The sequence below is a fragment of the Protopterus annectens genome, chromosome 14.part0 (genome assembly GCF_019279795.1).
Source record: "Protopterus annectens isolate FY-2018-M chromosome 14.part0, PAN1.0, whole genome shotgun sequence".
NCBI lineage: Eukaryota > Metazoa > Chordata > Ceratodontiformes > Protopteridae > Protopterus > Protopterus annectens.
The window spans coordinates 319,566,043-319,583,797 of NC_056748.1; the positions used below are offsets into that span (position 1 = coordinate 319,566,043).

Genomic DNA, 17,755 nt, shown 5'->3' on the forward strand with positions numbered 1-17,755 from the left:
TGCTACTAGCAATTGGTCAGATTTTCTTCGAAATTTAGTTCTGTCCAAGTAGAATCTAAGTTGTCTGTGCATGTCCAAGGAATGCAGAATCCATTCCCCTTTGTTCTGTGGATTAGGAAAGAAGGTTGGCAAATGAATGGACTGATTAAGAGCCACAGTGGAAACCACCTTGGGGATGAAGGAAGAATTGGTCCACAGAGATACCCTGTCCACATGAAAGATGATAAAAGGCTTCACTGCCATAAGGGCCTGTAATTCAGATATCCTTCTAGCTGAAGTGATTGCTAAAAGGAAGGCTGTTTTTCCAAGAAAGACATTTTAAGTCTGCAATAGCAGCAGGCTCGAAAGGAGGTAGAGTGAGTTTCTACAAAACAAAGTTAAGGTCCCAGGCAGGGGTAGGAGCTCTCCTGGGTGGTCTCAAGTTCTATGCCCCTCTGAGATACTGCTTGAGCAGGGGATGAGAAAAGAGGGGTGGTTCTGTGTTACAGTGAGCTGAAATAGCTGAAGCATGGATTTTAATAGAGGAAAAAAAACAGGCCCTTGTGAAACATCTCCGTATTGTAAAATCTGAGGTAAATTGGGCTGCTGCGCTCATCCCTTAACATTGATTCCAGGCACAGAATCTTTTCCATTTGTCAGCATAAGATTTTCTAGTACTAGGTCTTCTCGCCTCCAAGATGACATCCATCACAAGTTTGCTGAGGGATGCTAAGGGCGAATTTAAGTGATTAGCCAAGCTGCAAGGTTCAATGTTGGAAGTTGATGGTGCAAAATTTAGTTCTCCTGCTGAGATAGCAAGGAAGGTTGTCTGAAGCAGGTGCCATGGAGATATTTGTGATGCACTGTGCAGGAGCGGGTACCAGTGTTGGCGTGGCTAGTCTGGAGCAATCAAAATCATTCTTGGTTTGTCCTGTTTGACTTTAAGTAGAACTTTGCAGAGTAGAGGCAGAGGGGGAAAGGAGTAGACTGACAGGTTTTTCCAGCTGAAGGACAAAGCATCCACTTTCCAGGCTTTTTTGTGGGGAGTCCTTGTGCAAAATTTGTTCAACTGGTAGTTCTGGAGGGAGGCAAATAGATCTATGTCTGGGCTCCCCCATTTGCTTGTCAACGTGTTGAAAATCCGTGGTTTCAGTTTCCACTCGTGTGGGTCCATGAGATTTCTGCTTAGTCCGTCTGCCAATGTATTAAATTTTCCTGGCAGAAATTGAGCTTGTAGGTGCACTTGGTAGCTCAAGGCCGTGTTCTACAATACCATGGCTAGAGGGGGTAGGAATGTGTACCCCCCACTTGTTTATGTACCACATAACTGTAGTGTTGTCCGTCTTTACCATTAGTTGTCCTGGAAGAATGTAGTCCTTGAAGGCTGTCAGAGCATTCTGTACAGCTAACATTTCTTTTTGATTGATATGTAGGTGCATTTGATTTGGGTTCCATTTGCCATGAATGCACTTCCCTGCCAGGTGAGCCCCCCATGCATAATCTGATGCATCTGTAGTCAGGGTTTGGGCAGCAGGGGGTAGTGTGAATGGCAGTCCCTTGTTTTGGTGGCAGGCCTGTGCCCACCATAGGAACTCCATGTGTAAACAAGGTATGATAGGAATCATTGTTTCCAGGCTGTGACAACGTTGACTCCATAGACGTTTAAGTACCACTGTAGTTTACTCATATGCAGTCTTGCATATGGAATTAGAAGAATGCAGGAGGCCATGAATCCCAAGGCTTGCAGTATTTGTCTTGCAGATAGCAGGGTTTTGTGGCCACTTGTTTGAAGTAAGTTACCAAATGAATTTGCTTCTCTGGCATGAGGAAAGCCATCTGGGTAGTTGTATTCAAGCTTGCACCCAGGAATGTAATCTGTTGAGAGGGTACTAGTTGTGATTTCTTTTTATTTATGGTGTACCCCAGAAAAGTTAGAACCTTTTTTACAAATGCCAGATGATTCAGAAAAATGCCCTGTTTTTCTGCCTGAATTTAGACAATCGTCCAGATATGGATATATATGAATATTTCTCTGCCTGCAAAATGCAATTACTGGAGCCAGGCACTTTGTGAATACCCTGGGTGCAGTAGACAGGCCAAAGGGCAGTGCAGAGAACTGATAATGCAAGTAGCCTGCTTTGGGCAGGTATCTTCTGCAAGATTCCCTGATTGGGATGTGCAGGTATGCTTCTTTTAAATCTAGAGTTGCCAACCAGGCATGTTTGCCTAGCATAGGAAGTAACTGGTGAAGAGTCAGCATCTTGAATTTTGGAATGTTCAGAAAGGTGTTTAGAGTAGACAGGTCCAGAATTGGACGCCATAATTTGTCTTTTCTGGGTACCAGGATAAGCCTGGAATAGAAACCTTGTCCCTTTGCCTGTTCTGGTACCGGTTGAATAGCCCCCATGTTTAAGAGGGAAAGTACTTGTTTTTGAGCCTCTGTCCACTGATTTTCTGGCCCGTTTGGTCTTGGCAACGTGTGGAAATGGAATCTGTATCCCCGGGACACTATATTTAAAACCCATTTGTCCTGGGTTATGAGTTCCCAGTTTTTTGCATGAAGAGCAATCTTTCCCCAAAGGCGCTAAAAGGTAAGTGCTTGGTAATTTTAAAGGAAAGTCATTGAGACTGTTTACCATAGGGGGGTGTCTTGTTATTTCCTGATTTGGAAGTGGAGGCCCCCACTGCTTAGTTCTGAGAGTCCCCTGGGACTGAAACCTGGTGCTTCTGGTGTGTCTGGGTTTGGCTTGAGAGGATCTGGAAGGAGCTGGAAAGGACCAATTCTTAGTAGGCCAGTGCCTACTAAATCTTGGAGGTTGCACTTGTAAGAAATCTTTTACAGTTTGCATAGATATAGCTTTATCTTACATCTTTATTAAAACTTCTTCAGCCTTATTGCCAAACAGGCGGTCCTGATTTAAAGGAGCATCCAACAATTTTGCTTTAACATGATCAGGTAGAGACTGCTCCTCAAGCCAAGCATGCCTTCTAAGCACAAACCCAGTAACAGCAGCTCTGCAAGAGGCCTCTAAATAATCAAAACCACTCTGCAAAGTATGTTTTCCAACTTGTTCAGCAGAATGCAATAAATCCTGTAAATCTTTATTTTCCACACAGTCAGAAATCAACTTCATTTTCAGTTTAAGCAGTCCAATAATATGCTGTTGATATTTTAACATATGAAATTGGCAGTTTAAAGCCCTGATTGCCAAGGTTGCAGAAGTATAAACCTTTTTACCCCATCTATCCAGCGCCCTGGAGTCTCTATCAGAAGGGGTAGAATTTTTAGCAGTAGAAGCCTTAATGCCCTTAGGCCCCTGAGAAATGGTTTCAGGATCTGCAAGAGGATTTTTGAAAAGGAACTTGTGGGACTCAGGAACCCTGTAGTATCTGTCAGGTTTACTAGGAGCTGGAGGCAGGGAATCGGGGGCCATACTGGATTCCGAAAACACATCATCAACAATGTCTAGTACAGGAGGTATAGCCAAAGGCCAATGCTGAAGTAAAAGAAGAAAATCCCTAAGCCTCTTTTTTGAATCAGACAATTCCTGACTTTCCCAGTGGAAATGCTCCCTTAATGTATGTAAAGTTTCCCCAAAAGAAAAGTCCTCGAGGGGGGGGGGGCCTCTGCATCAGAATCCTCATAAGTAGGTATGGACAAATCCAGGTCATTAGAAAAGTCAGAAGAAACAGAGTCCTGATCAGAAGATTCATAGTCAAGCAAAGTCAGCCCTAGGCCTCTTCCCTGATTAGAGTAATTAGATCCTCAGCCATTTTGATCATTTGTTTTTCAGGCATAGGGGCCTGAACATGTGGCCTGGTTGTCGTTTTTTTCGACATAGATCAAGATTCAGGCCTTAGCATTGAAGGAGGATTCGGTTTAATATGCAAGTCTGTAGGCCTGAATACACCCTCAGAAGCCGGTGCCTGCACAGCTGCTCCGGACCCATCCAAGGTAGAGACATCCGCGGGTTCCATAGGTGAAGTATCTCATGGCATACTGGACTCCGAATGGGTCTCAGTAGAGGCCTGCGAGTCAGAAGTAGCGGGTATCAGGGGCTGCAAAAACTCCTCAATGAGTACCAGCGAACTGGCGACTGGCTTAGGAGAAGCATCAACAGCAGTTTTTCCCCTCGATGGCTTGTGTCTGTCTTTATCTTTGCGTTTTTTCGAAATCCCGGTAGTTGGATGGCTAACTGATGTCATTTCTGGATAATTAAACCAAGAACCGAAACATATAGAGGCAAAAATGTACCGACAATGGATAATGCGCTGATTAAATAAAGCACAAAACTGACAGCAGGAATACAGTACAGATGAAAATCTTTAGGAGGTATTTGCTTTCCACAAGTAATGCAATTATTAACTTTTACTAACATCGGTAAGGAGCAAGAAAATGTTTCCCCAACGGGGTACTTAGCTTTAAGTTGAAGACTTCGGTTCTGAAACTTGAAAACAAAAATTTCAGGAGTCAGCCGACCGGCACTTGTGAACTGCTTCTGCTTCGGGCACCGCACGGCAAGAAAGACTGATGTAATGACTTCAGCTGCATGTTTTATACCCCTGACGACCTGACGTCATGGAAGAAGGGACAGCAACCGACGCAGGACCCAAGACTTTGTTAATCAGGCCGACTGAGGGCAACCTGCCAGCAGATTACCCAAATGTAATGACTGCAATAGTGAAACACAAAGAACATCAGTGGATGATGGCTAATGGATAGCTGAAAGAACTAATTTGGGAGGGGAAGACAGCAAGACATTAAATGGGATAAGCGGATTCTCCCCTGAAGAACAAGGTGGTTTAGAGTTAACTGATTTGAAGAGGTACTTCAGAGCTTCGCATTTAAGGCTCATATGCATGGGTCAAGCAGATTAGAAATCAAGAGTGGAAAGGGATGATGATAAAAAAAGGGAAGATAAATTAGTATTTTGGATGCAAGTCCCTAAACAGAATAAAGAACAACCATACATAATATACGTGTAATGTATCAGAAAGTATTGTAAAAGCCAATACAGTGGAAGAAAAAAGTTTTATCAAGAGGGATGATTACAAGTAGGGGTGCAGAAAACAGGTAAGCGGAAGCTGGAATTTGATGGATGAAATTAGCAAAGAAATCAATGTGTTTGGAGCAAATAACTCGGGGGGGGGGGGCAAAGACTGAAGAGTAGGATAAGTCTAAGCAGAAGTTTGGTCTGCAAGTTAGGGACTGCTTTCCTTATCAGGGATTGATAACAGACTATAGGCAAAAGGAAAAATAATACAGCAATGCAATGTATAAGGTTAGATGTTGTTGAGTTTTAGCACACAGAATAGAATATAAGCTGCTATTAAAAAGGGGTAATTAGGAGAGCATATGAAGTACTTACTGCTTGATACCTATAAGAATCATTCACATCAGACCAGAAAATATGGGAAAAGAGAATGGAAAGGCAATTCACAAATTAACAATGGGAAAAATCTGTAAGATTCCCAAGCATGCGACAGAATGCACAGAGTTTAGGACTTCTGCGTGGAAGTGTTTACACTGGCATTTTTAACCTCAATTAGACTCCACTGCACTTTTCCCCAGGATAACAGCAAATGCTGGAGGTTTGATGGGGAAGAGACAGGTAATTGGGAACATATTTTCTGGGAATGTAAGGAGTTGGCATATTTGAAAAATTCCTTACAAAGTACTTTGATGGAAATACTTGTGGAAAAAAAGTTTGCAACTAAGGAAAATATTCTGAGATATTGGAATTACTCAGACATAATAAGGCCTTACCAAGTTCAATGCTATCGGTTCCAAAGTTCCCCAGCAAAAGCAATTACTAGAAAACGGACATTAAATCTAAACGAACTGTAAATGAAGTATTAAATATTATAAAAAAAATAAAGCAACTGGAGGAGGATTCTTTATTAAAGGAAAGCAACAATTTTAAAAGAAATAAATGGAACATTTGGGAACAATATGTGCAGACTAGTTTTGGGGAGCAGAGATGTTTAAGGGAAGGCAATAACTCAGCAATTCATGTAATGTTATAAAGAAAACATATGTACATACTACATGACAACAATGAAATCTGTTAGTACAGTTTCCTTTCAATTACTGCATGCAAACATGTTACTATTTAAAATGTCATAGATTTAATAAAGCTGGCTAAAAAAACAGTTCTGATCAGGTTCTGACTAAACCGAGAGATGGGTAAGCTCATACATCCCGAGATACTCAATACAAAGTCAGACTTAGCCACAATAACAAACTCTGGCAAGCAGAAAAATACACAACCTAACTCAAAAACAAATTCTGTTCCACAGGCGAAGCTGTACAATGATTTTGTTAGATTAAGCACTTTCATTTCTTAAGAAACTTCATCGCAACAAACCATAAAAAAATTCAAAAAGTTTAAATATCATTTTTAAAATGCCCCACCCAACCAAACACATAAGCTAATCAATAAAATGAAGGTAATTAAAATTAAATTAAATTACAAGGTTTTGACTTCATAACTTATTAATTTTAAAATAGGATTTAAATTAATATTTTCATTTAAATCTGGGTATCTCAATGCATTCAGTTTTAATTGCCATTTGACTTCGCAAAGATTTAGATGTTCATGGTTGGTCCGATAGCTGAGAAATATGCACAAGCCTGCCAGTTCTTTTCTGACATTCACAATTTTAAATATTGACTGAGACTTGTAAGAATGTTCTACTTTATGTGTGGGAAACGGTTAAGCATATGAAATGTCCAATAAGTGGCCAAAAAAATCTGCACTAGCATCTTCTCCACTGGGGATACTCATAGGATCCTGTTAATTCCTAAACCAGGAAGCCTTCATCCACTGCTGTCCTTCAAGTAACAAAATATTTCAGGACTCTCTCTCTCTCTCTCTCTCTCTGTCTGCAAACATCAGAGTTGGACTTTTCTAACTTATAGGTGTACTTCATGTCTTGCTCATGTTCCAGCTAAAACAGATTTTGATAATGCAGATCCTAGCTTATGACTTGTTGGGCACACTGCATGCTTAGATACTTTAAGCATTTTAACATGGGAACCTTTCACAACTCTGGGTCAGGATTAAGATACAGACTTCATAAGTGACAGAAAAAAATAGTGTACTCTGACAGGCCCGGTTTGCTTTCCAAGGGTGGCAGGTAATGTCACAGCATGCACAAGTATATACTGTACGTGCCCACACCATGGAAGCTTTCAAGAAAAAACTAGAACAGAAGATTACAAATCTATTAGAAACATATCACTGTCACCTCTGATAAGTGCAAATATCCAATAAAGTTTATTTAATTAAGAAAATATTTGAAGTTCAAAAGTACCTGAGTAGGAGTAATAATTGGAACACCTCCTATGATTTCCGTCTTGTAAGCTACCTGCTTCTTTACACCTGGACACTCAGTGGGCCGATTTTGGTTTTCCGAATCTGACAGTAGATCAGGAGTCTTTGGTACCTGTAAGATAAAGTTTTATTTAATATAAAAACACTGAAATGGAAATACTGAGATTTAATACAATTCGTGCTTACAGTGCTAAACAAATTGGTAAACGGGTGCTGAGATTTCAACCAATGCATGTGTATAGTATTAGAAAAATGGATACAAAGGTTCAACATTCAAAAACTGGCCATAGACCTCAACAGAAATTATTAAAGGAACACCAAGATAAAAAGTTTATCTGCCAACCAGTCAGATGAATGCTCCGTTGCTGAAGTATTAGTAAAACGTAAAATAAAATGCAGTAAGCAATGAAGCAAATCAGGAGGTTCTATCTTTTCATCAAAGAGTTCTTTTCACCAAACAAATAAGAAAACTTTTTCATAAAATAAAAAAGTTTTTATTATGACTTGATACGCTCTTTCGCTAGATTAGCTTCTTCAGATCAACATAAGTCACAGTCACCTAAAATTCAATTTATATAGAGCATTCAAACTTTCCAAACCCAATCAGGTGTCTCTATCAATTAACAGGCTAAAAAATTTTTAAAGATATCTCATTGTATATATTATCTATAAAAATATTGCATAAATATTCTATTAATTCAATTATCCAATATAACTAAATATATATATATATATATATATATATATATATATATATATATCAATATAAAATTATTAATAATAGTCTATGTAAATATAAAAAACATATGTTAACAGACTATGTCTATATAATGTGAGTATCGAAAGTACATGAATTATAAAATGCTTCTCTCATTTAATATTCTAAATAAAACATAGTATTAATCTTATAGTAAATCACATTCTAACTAAACTGTCAATACATATAAAATGAAGGCAGCTACATACTTTGAAGTCCAATATTTATTTATTAGGTTATTTCATCTTCCTGCATTTCCTAAGTAGTGGTCTAATAGATGCTCTTTCATTTAAGCCCTTCCCTCTGTCTGCTCTGAGCATGATTATCCAAATATTCTCCCTGTATTCGGTATGGTTACGAATATCACCTTCACGAATACTAGGGGAAATGACTTCCAGTGCTCTAAATTTAAACCAATGTGTATCATCAGTATTGATAACATGTTTCGCTAAAGCATTATGTTCTAATTTTTTGCGAATATGATACACATGTTCTCGTATTCTGTCCTTCAGTGTCCTATTAGTCTTCCCAACATAAAATGAGTGACATATTTGGCACTCAGCTAAATATACAAGGTTAGTTGTTTTACAATTAGACTTATGCAATAAAATGAATTCTTTATTCAAGTCTGGATGGATAAAACTATTGGATGGGTCAATATATGTACAAAAATTACAACCCCCACATGGAGTTGTACTCCCTTCTTCCAATCGTACTTTTTTAGGGTAGCATATTAGTCTTTTAAGATTTTTCTTATTTTTATATAGAAATTTCGGATATTCACCTACAATGTTCTTAATATTCTCATCCACTTGTAATATGGACCAATTTTTACTAAGTATCTCTCTAATTCCTTGATTATCAGATGTAAAAAATATAGGAAATCTAATAGTATATTGCTTACTATCAGTATCAGTAATTCTTGCACCTCGAGCAGGACCATAATAAGGTGCTGCTCTCTCTGTGCGTAATGTGGGGATTTCCTTAAGATTTTCATCTATTTCTACCTCATTATAACCTTTGTATAGAAATTTTTCTTTGAGGTTCATTAACTCTTTCCTAAAGCATTCATCTGATGGATTTAATCTCGATGCCCTGATACCCTGACCTTTAATTATATTTTTAAAAATATGTACCGGGTGCATACTTGATCTCATCAAGAAAGAATTACGATAGCAGATTTTTCGATGGACACCTGTATTAATTAGTCCATCTGAAAGCTTTTCTATATATAAGTCCAAATAGTCTATTTTTGAATCAGACCATTCCATAGTAAATTTCAAGTAATTAGTGAGATTATTCATTCTATCCAGGAACTCCTCTAGTTGTTGTTTATTTCCATTCCAGAGAATAAAGAGGTCATCTACAAAACGCCGATAGAAGGTCACATATCTTGCAAAGCCTTCTATTTCAAACAGGGTATTTTCTTCCCAATGTGCCAAAAACATGTTGAGAACTAAAGAGGCTGAGATGTTGTGGAAGTGTGTTGTGTGGGGGAGGTGGGGAGGTGGGGAGGCAGAGGTGGAGGGTGTAGATGGAAGTGAGTATAGGAGGTAGCATGGTTTAAAGGAAGTAGAAGAAGGATGAGGATGAATGTGGAAATAAAGGTTTTAGGAGTAGGAGAGTGCATGATAGGTAGAGCCTGTTGGATGTAATAGAGAGGAGGTTAAGGGACTTAGGAGGGAAGTGGTGAGGTAGTGAGAGACAGGTGGGGTGGAGGGAAAGTGTTGAGGATTGGTCAGGGGAGAGAGGGAGGGATGTTAGGAGGAGAATAAATGTAGGAGTACTGGGGGTGGTGGGATTTAAGGGTAGGGTAGGAGAGCGGAGAGTGCCCGCAGGGCAAACAGAGTGGGTCAGAAACAAGGAAATGGAAGAGCAAGTCAGTGAGTAAGAATCAGTGAGGTGAGTAAAGCACAGAGCAGCAAGGCTCAGGAGTAAGGTGCAGTTCTGCTAAGAGAGATTGAGAGGGAGAAGGGAGGCTAAAGGTTTGTAATGACCTTTCTTTTATATAGTTAAAAATTTGTAATAAAAGGTTTGCTATCCTTTCCCTAAATGTTTTATAAAATTCAGCCGTAAAGCCATCTGGACCAGGCGCTTTATTAGGCTTGAGAGTATTTATTACAGACAATACGTTTTACTTAGAAAAGGGTATTGAAAGAAGATCATGCTGAGATTGGTGGATTTTTGGGAATACTACATTGTCCAGGAAAAGGTCTTTCTCTTCATTAGTGAAATGATGTACTTGTTGACCATACTGATGGGAATAAATGTCTTCAAATAGTCCCACAATTTCAAAGTTAGTAACATATGACTTACTAAGATAATCTAGTTCTGTAATTGTAGGAGCCTTATTATTTCCATTTATTATTCTGGCTAAAATTTTTGAAGGAGTTTGAGCGCATTCTGCAAAACTAACTAAAGTTTTCATTTCTTTGAATGAACATTGTTCTGCATGGAGCAAATATAGATCCTTCTGAAGACTGTTCATTTGTTTTTCTAAGGTTGGTTTACAGTTACACTGTTGTTTCTCTTCAATCATTTTAATATTCTTTTTAAGTTGCAGTTCCTTTTCTCCAAGTAATTTTTTTATGGTAGGATGCTATTTGTGTAAGTAAACCCCCAATTTGAACTTTAAAGCAACAATGTGTTTGCATGGCCAAGACAATCTGAGAGGGAGAATGTGAATATAACATCTGCTACCATGGAATGGACTACAAAAACTACAGAAGCTATGGAAGCAACAGTTTCAATGATAGAGGAATCAAACATTAATGCTATTACTGCTCATAGAACAGTCATAAACCCTTTGAGACCGATTACAACAGAACCTGACCAAAGTAATAGTATGCTATTGTTGAACCAAGGTATGAAGACATAGCAGTATGCCCTAAAAATCCACTGTTTGTGATGGATTTCCCCTTGCCACTGAAAGAAAGAACCAGGACAGCTACGCACTCCACCAGCAAAGGGAGATTGAAGCAGTAACTGTCTACAGAGTGTCAGCCATTGAACAGGAAACTCCGCAGGTAGGGAATTTGGTCGTGAATTTATCTGGGTATGAACTGGAAGATGAAGAGATGGCGGTTCTCAACAGAGGCTTATTGTTTATTCCTGCGACTTTTTCAGATGTGAGTGAAGTGCTTTTGTATCTGCAAAAAACATAACACTGAAATTGATGTTCAGAGGCAAGTGTGAACAATGGAAAACTGGGTTTAAGAAGCTGAGTCTATTTTTCAATCCACCACAGCCACAAAATGTAAGTATTTTTGCTCGAGTTTGCAAACAAGATATTACAAAATCTTTGGGCACTTAACATAAGAAAACCTTTTTTAACTTAAGCACAACAGAACGCAGAGTGCTTCAGTCCCTTAGATATTGTTATGAGGTCAGCGGATAAGGGGGGCGGGCCCTACTAATATTAGGTTATATAGACTATTGCAATTCCATGTATACACTGCTATGTGATGATAGTACTTACAAGAAGATTAATAAAGTGGACATTAATAGAGTGAAAAAACAAGTTCAAGATTTATTATATGATCTGCTAATTAGCCGTACTACAGATGAACAATTATACCATTTTTTTCTAGCAGAACAACTGATGATACCTGCAATCAAGTGGTTGCCCAAGGTACACAAAGATCCCCTGCACCCACTGCTGTGACCTATAGTAGCAGGGACAGGAAGGGTCATGGAACCCCTTTCTATTTTTGTAGAAGACAAGTTGAAAATGGTCTTAAGTACTTTGAATACTGCTCTAAAAGACACTAATCGGTTCCGTATGGATTTAAATCATTTGATTAATAACAATAATGAAACTGCTGATAGCATATTTGTAACACGTTATGTTAAAAATGTATTTACCAGTATAACCAATGATTTTGGCGTACAGGCAGAGATAGAATTGCTATGCAGCAAAAGTATGAGTGGCATGATTATGCTTACTTGTACACTCCAAGAAATTATATTGGAAAATAATGCTTTTATGTTTGAAGAGGCTTACTTACAGCAATGGGATGTCATTATGGGCACCCCATGTGCTAATTCGTACACCAAAATGGTGATGTACTACTGGGAAGAGAAGTTAATTTTGAACAATGTTACATATTCAGGTTACATTAAGCTGTATCAGCATTTTGCAGATGTATTTATTTTATGGGATGGCAATGAGAGTGAAGTATAATTCTTGATCTATATCAATAATACTATCAGTTTTCTGAGTTTTACACATACCGTTTCTTCCTCCAGTATTGATTTTTTAGATGTGAGGCTGTATAAAATCCAAATGGGGAACACTGATACCACTATTTTTAGGAAAGCTTGTTGGAAGAATAGCTTACTGTTGTATGAAATTATGCACCCTAGATATGTTTTCACCAATGTTATTAAGGGACAGCTTACAAGGATGTCTAGACTTTGTACAATGGAAAGTGGCTGTGTTAGAAATATGGAGCAACTAGGAACCCAGTTTGAGAGCAGGGGCTATAACAAGGAATCCATAAGCATGATGACACAAGTCTTAAGTAATAGGAACACCACAGCCAGACCTTATTTTTCAGCTGAACAAGTCCCCTCATATGAGGGAACTAAAGTGAGAAGGACGAATAGACAGAATGGCTTGAGATTCTTCACTAAATATACCAATGACAGTAACTTGGTCTGTGATATTATAACCAAAAATTGGAGTTTATTAATTACAGATGACAGATCAACTGAAATTGTGGGTAGTAAACTGGGTTTTGGTTTTAGAAACTCCAAGAACTTAAAGCAGCTTTTATGTGATTCAAGATCACAGTCTCAGGAAAATTTCTCTGAGAGATTAGGCAGTTTCCCTTGTTGTAGATGTAAAGCTTGCTCTGTTATTACTTAGGAACAACAGTTCCAACATCCAGGATTTAATTTTATATTTAAGCCCAGGTTCCATGCAGATTGTCAGACACAAAATGTGGTATATTTGGCCACTGTACAGAAATTCAAAGATAGGATTTTGAGACATCTTTATGACATCAGGACACACAATGTTAAGAATGCTCTAGCAAAACATATACGAGAGAATCCACAGCATATATTCTCCTTCAGGGTGTTGCAATATGTAAAGGTGAACCCTAGGGGATGTGATTTGAACATGTACTTGGAAAACCCGGAGATGAAATGGATACTTAGGCTACAGGCTCAAAAATCCCCAGGCATTAATGCAAATGCATGTTTAAAACCTGCCTTGAGAAGGAGGAAGTTACATGCATGATGTTGCAGTGATTTCACTGGTTTTTAATTTATTAGCAATGTGAGTGGCTGTTATCTGTTTTAAATGTGAGAATGTTTGTTTTAAGAAATATGTGGATTTGATGAAGCGCTTGTGAACATGAAAGCGCTTAGCCTTGTTCTTAATAAATTTGTCTATTTTAATTTTATTGTCGTGGTAGCCATGCTGGTTATTTGTCTTTCTGGTTGATATTGTGCTACCAGCATTGGCTTTTGTGTGCACCAGGGCCGCCTCCTCTTTTGTTATCCCAGTTTGAACTTTAGTAGCCTCCCGCTGCGCATCATAAGAAATTGTGGAAGAGGCTAATGCATTTTTCAATGTCAATTAATAAGTAGTTAATATCTTGTTTGACATCACTATTATGTAGCAAATTTGGATTTAACATCCAGTTGTACCCCTTTAATGCACTTTTAATAATGTTTGACCAAGATAACTTCAATGTAATTTTTGAGCTGTTTGAAAAAAAATTATGTTCTATAAAATACTTGATCTCAGCTCTTAGAAAAAGGTTGGAGATCAAGAACAAGTCCAATCTGGACCAGGATTTGTAGCATGGAGAGTATAGGCATATTAGATATGTGTGTATTCTTATCTTGAAGGTAGTAAGGGTCAAACAAATTGAAATCAGTATTCAAATCCAATAACGCCACAGAAGCTTGAATGTTACATACTTTACTTTCACTAGTTCTATCCAACACAGAGTCTGCTAAAGAGTTTCAATCCCCCACATTACATAATAATAATTGGAGAATGATGACAGAATGCTGTACAAAGACATAATAAGGTTCTGTTGTTTAATACAGGGGCCACAGATATTAAAAAAATTGGCTTATCAAGATTAGAATTTATTGTTGTAAAGTAACCCCCATCTGCCATTGCTATCTGAATCACAGTGTACGATTTGTTCTTTAAATGAGTTTTTAATTATAATTGTCACACCCCCCACTGTTGGTTTTATAACCTGAGGCAATAATTGCTTTTGTCCATTTTCTCTTCATGACTAGATCCCAATTATCAGGCAATATGAGTTTCCTGAATAAAAATTATTCCTGCTACTGATCTGTACAGTAAATGTAATAGTAATTTTCTTTTTTATGTCCTGAATACCCCCTAACACACCATAAATCAATAATCCACATTAATATATCACTTTTTAATAGATAATCCTAAAACTGGTAGATACCCAACCTTTTATTTTTGCACTACACATCCCCTTTTTTGTAAGAATGGTAATGTATTTATTTATGTAAAGTCGCATTAGATTATATAGGCAGAAGAATATGTAGGTACCCTTACAGCTCTCCCAGCCCTAATCCTGTGCCTAACTACTATTCCTCTACTCCTGGGAGATGCTCCTTGGTTAGAATAGACAGTTTGTTTATTATAAAGATAAGTAGAAACTAATTGAGATCTATCAACTCTAAAGATAACACATTTAATAAAATTTAAAACACTAAAAACCCTAACTATGCAAACCAAAATGTGCATCCTCATTTTTGTACTCCTAAAACTATCACAGCTCACCAACAAGAAAAGGTGTAGCCCACTAACTAAACCATTGTTTTGTGAGTTAACTGTTGACCGTACTCTTGTTACTTAACGCTGTCAACCTCAGAATGAACAATATGTTAGTAGAGTAAATTAACATATGTGCAACAAACAAATCAACATTCATTTAAGTCTAGGGAGTGATTAAATTAAGCTAAATTTACTATGTATCAGAAAAATGTTAAGACTGCAAATCAGAGAAAAGCTTTGAAGCAACCGCAAGAAGCTATATTCTATTACTTAAAGGATAACGAGAGAGAGAATTCCAGAATGTCATAATTTTTCCTATGATAATAATTTTAGCAAACAAGCTTGTTTCTAGACAAAGAGTATCTAACTATATGTATAGCCTCAACAATACAAATTAGAAGCACATTTCCATTTCACATATTAAATCAGTCTTTAGTGGGTTGTAACATAATATGGCAGCATCACTTGCTGTTGTGAATAAAGAAACACATTACAGCTTTGTTTTACTATATTTGTCAAAATCAGATAAAGGAACAACTTTCTTTATTTACCCCCATTTAGTTACTTAATTCTTAGGAGGCTATACAACACAGTGATGCATACAGCAAAATAAGATGGTAAAATCCTCCTCAAAAATGTGTGCTGTATAACACAAACTAACTTCACTGTATGATAACAAAATAATAAGTAAAATATATGAATGCAGAGGACAGATCCGATACCAAGAATAGAGCTTCAGCACTTTAGATTTTACTATGTTTGGTTTTCTTTCTTTCTCCTTCGTGCTTTTAACTCTGCACTTAATCTTTTTATGCCTTAGTCTCCTACTTCTTCTCCAGCACTAATAACAGGCCAGACATGCTATAACTATTGAAACTACCAACAGGAAAATAATGTCACTTACATAAGACAATCTGAATTGTCAACTGACATTTTATAGCTCTTTGAGACATTAATTTCAAAAGTACCTCCTCTTTGACAGCGATAATGTTCATTTATTGATAAAGCATTACCTCTTGTGTTTAACATGTCTGAGGTGAGTCCTAACTGAAGTAAAATGCTGTTAATAATAATGGCAAAACATTTTTGCTACTTCCACATTTATCTACGCAGGATCGCTGGTAAAATAACTTTCAAAATGGACCAGAAATAGAGGAAGTGAATGTACCCAAAGTCCGAGTGCAGAGGTCACGGTCTTGCCACGGTTTCCTGGATCACAACTTCTTATCAGCGTAAAAGTTCCCTTCTAACATCAGCAAAACTAAAAGAGCGACCAGGATTTAATTTATTTATTTTATGTTTCATAGGGAAGGATTCTGAGAGTCGATCTTCATATGCCATCGATATGAAGCAGTTACTGCTTTATTTCTGGCAATTCATTAAATGCCTGTAAGAATGCCGATCTTGCATCTTTGATAGAGTCGATCGCAAATCTTTTATCCTTGTATTGAAATGACAGAGTGCTTAGATACCTCATCCTGACTTTCACCTTTTTCGATATTAGGTAAGAGCAAAAAGGTGCTAATTGTTGCCTATTTTGTTTAAATGGATAGGGTAAATCTTGCAAGAATGTTATATTGCTGCCATTCCAGTGAATACTTCTTTTTCTTTGCCATTGTTAGAATGTTAGTGACGTCTTGATAGTTTAATATCTTGACATACATTTGCCTGGATTTATTAGGAATTTGTGATGAACAGGTAGCTCGATGAGCTCTTTCAACTACTATTTTATTAGTTTCAGGAGAGTTATCTAGTAGACAGTTCAGTAATTGCGTGATGATTTCTTTTAATTATGGATGTTCGTAGCTCTCTGGGACTCCTCTGATAAGAATGTTATTACACCTACTTCTCGCTTCCAAGTCCAGTATTTTCTGTTGAAGCTCCCGCATGTAATTTGTGTTTTTGTCACAAAATTTTTGCATCTGATCGATTTTGATTTCATTTTCAGTAACTTTAGCTTCCATTAGTTCTAATCAGGAAGCAATTTGATTGATAGTATTACCAAACGCTGACAGTTGGTCAGAAAAGTTCTGCACTGCTGATTGCAGAGGCTGAAGTGCCAATTTTAATTCTTCCAGGCCAGGAAACTGCTCTGACTTCGTTTATGTATTAGATTTGAGAGTCTCTTGCTGTTTATCCATTCTAGGTCTTAATTGTCATATCTTTTTCAGATGTTATTGCCAAAAATTTTACTTTAGTTGTTTGAGCATCTATACCTTCTAGTTCGGATGATATCTCAGGAGGTATTTTTCAAGTTTGGAAGTAAAAACAGGGCCCTTGCCTTCTAAGACACAAGCTGAAGAATTGTTTTAGTCTTCTATTAAAAAAGCAGCATATCTTTATATTTATTGCTTGAAGACTGAGTTGTATTAACTTATAAGAAGCTCCTTGAGAGAGATTGAATGTCTAGGAATTCTTCAGAAATAGTCAGGAGCCATGATCTTATGGTGCTCATAGGATACCCGCCATCTTTGAATCTCTGATACCTGATAATCTTATCTTCCTAGTAAAGAACCTCTGAAACCTCTCAAGTCAAGAAAGTGCAAATGTGTAAGTTGCACTTACCTATAACAGTAAACGCTTGAATTCCACTCTACTGAAGTTGCCTTTTAGGCTATATGGGTTATGTCCTGCCCAATACACAACAAATGGCCAGCTTCAAAAATCTCTGGCTCCTTCCCAAACCTTCAGTCTGAGTGCTGACTGGACAGCTCTGTGGAGGGAAATCGGCAGTCAGAGTGAAGCAAACTTCAAGACTTTCTTGATCACAAGGAGAGAAGGAGCATACTTATCCTGAAATTCAAAATGATACAATAATATAAAAAAAGCTTATACCCTAACCCGTAAATATACATAAGAGGAGGGATGGAAAGTGGGTCTGGGTATTGCAACAGTGAGAAA

The 17,755-nt window shown here is 37.6% G+C and overlaps 1 protein-coding gene across 11 annotated transcripts in view; it reads right to left on the minus strand.

Annotated features, from left to right (window-relative positions):
- PLEKHA1 (pleckstrin homology domain containing A1) overlaps positions 1–17,755 on the minus strand; it is a 2,820,639-nt gene that overhangs the window by 670,751 nt on the left and 2,132,133 nt on the right. For all 11 annotated transcript variants that reach the window (XM_044056044.1, XM_044056048.1, XM_044056047.1 and 8 more), the window contains one exon: positions 7,297–7,428. In XM_044056044.1, the coding sequence (XP_043911979.1) occupies positions 7,297–7,428 (132 nt within the window). The remainder of the gene's footprint in view (positions 1–7,296; positions 7,429–17,755) is intronic.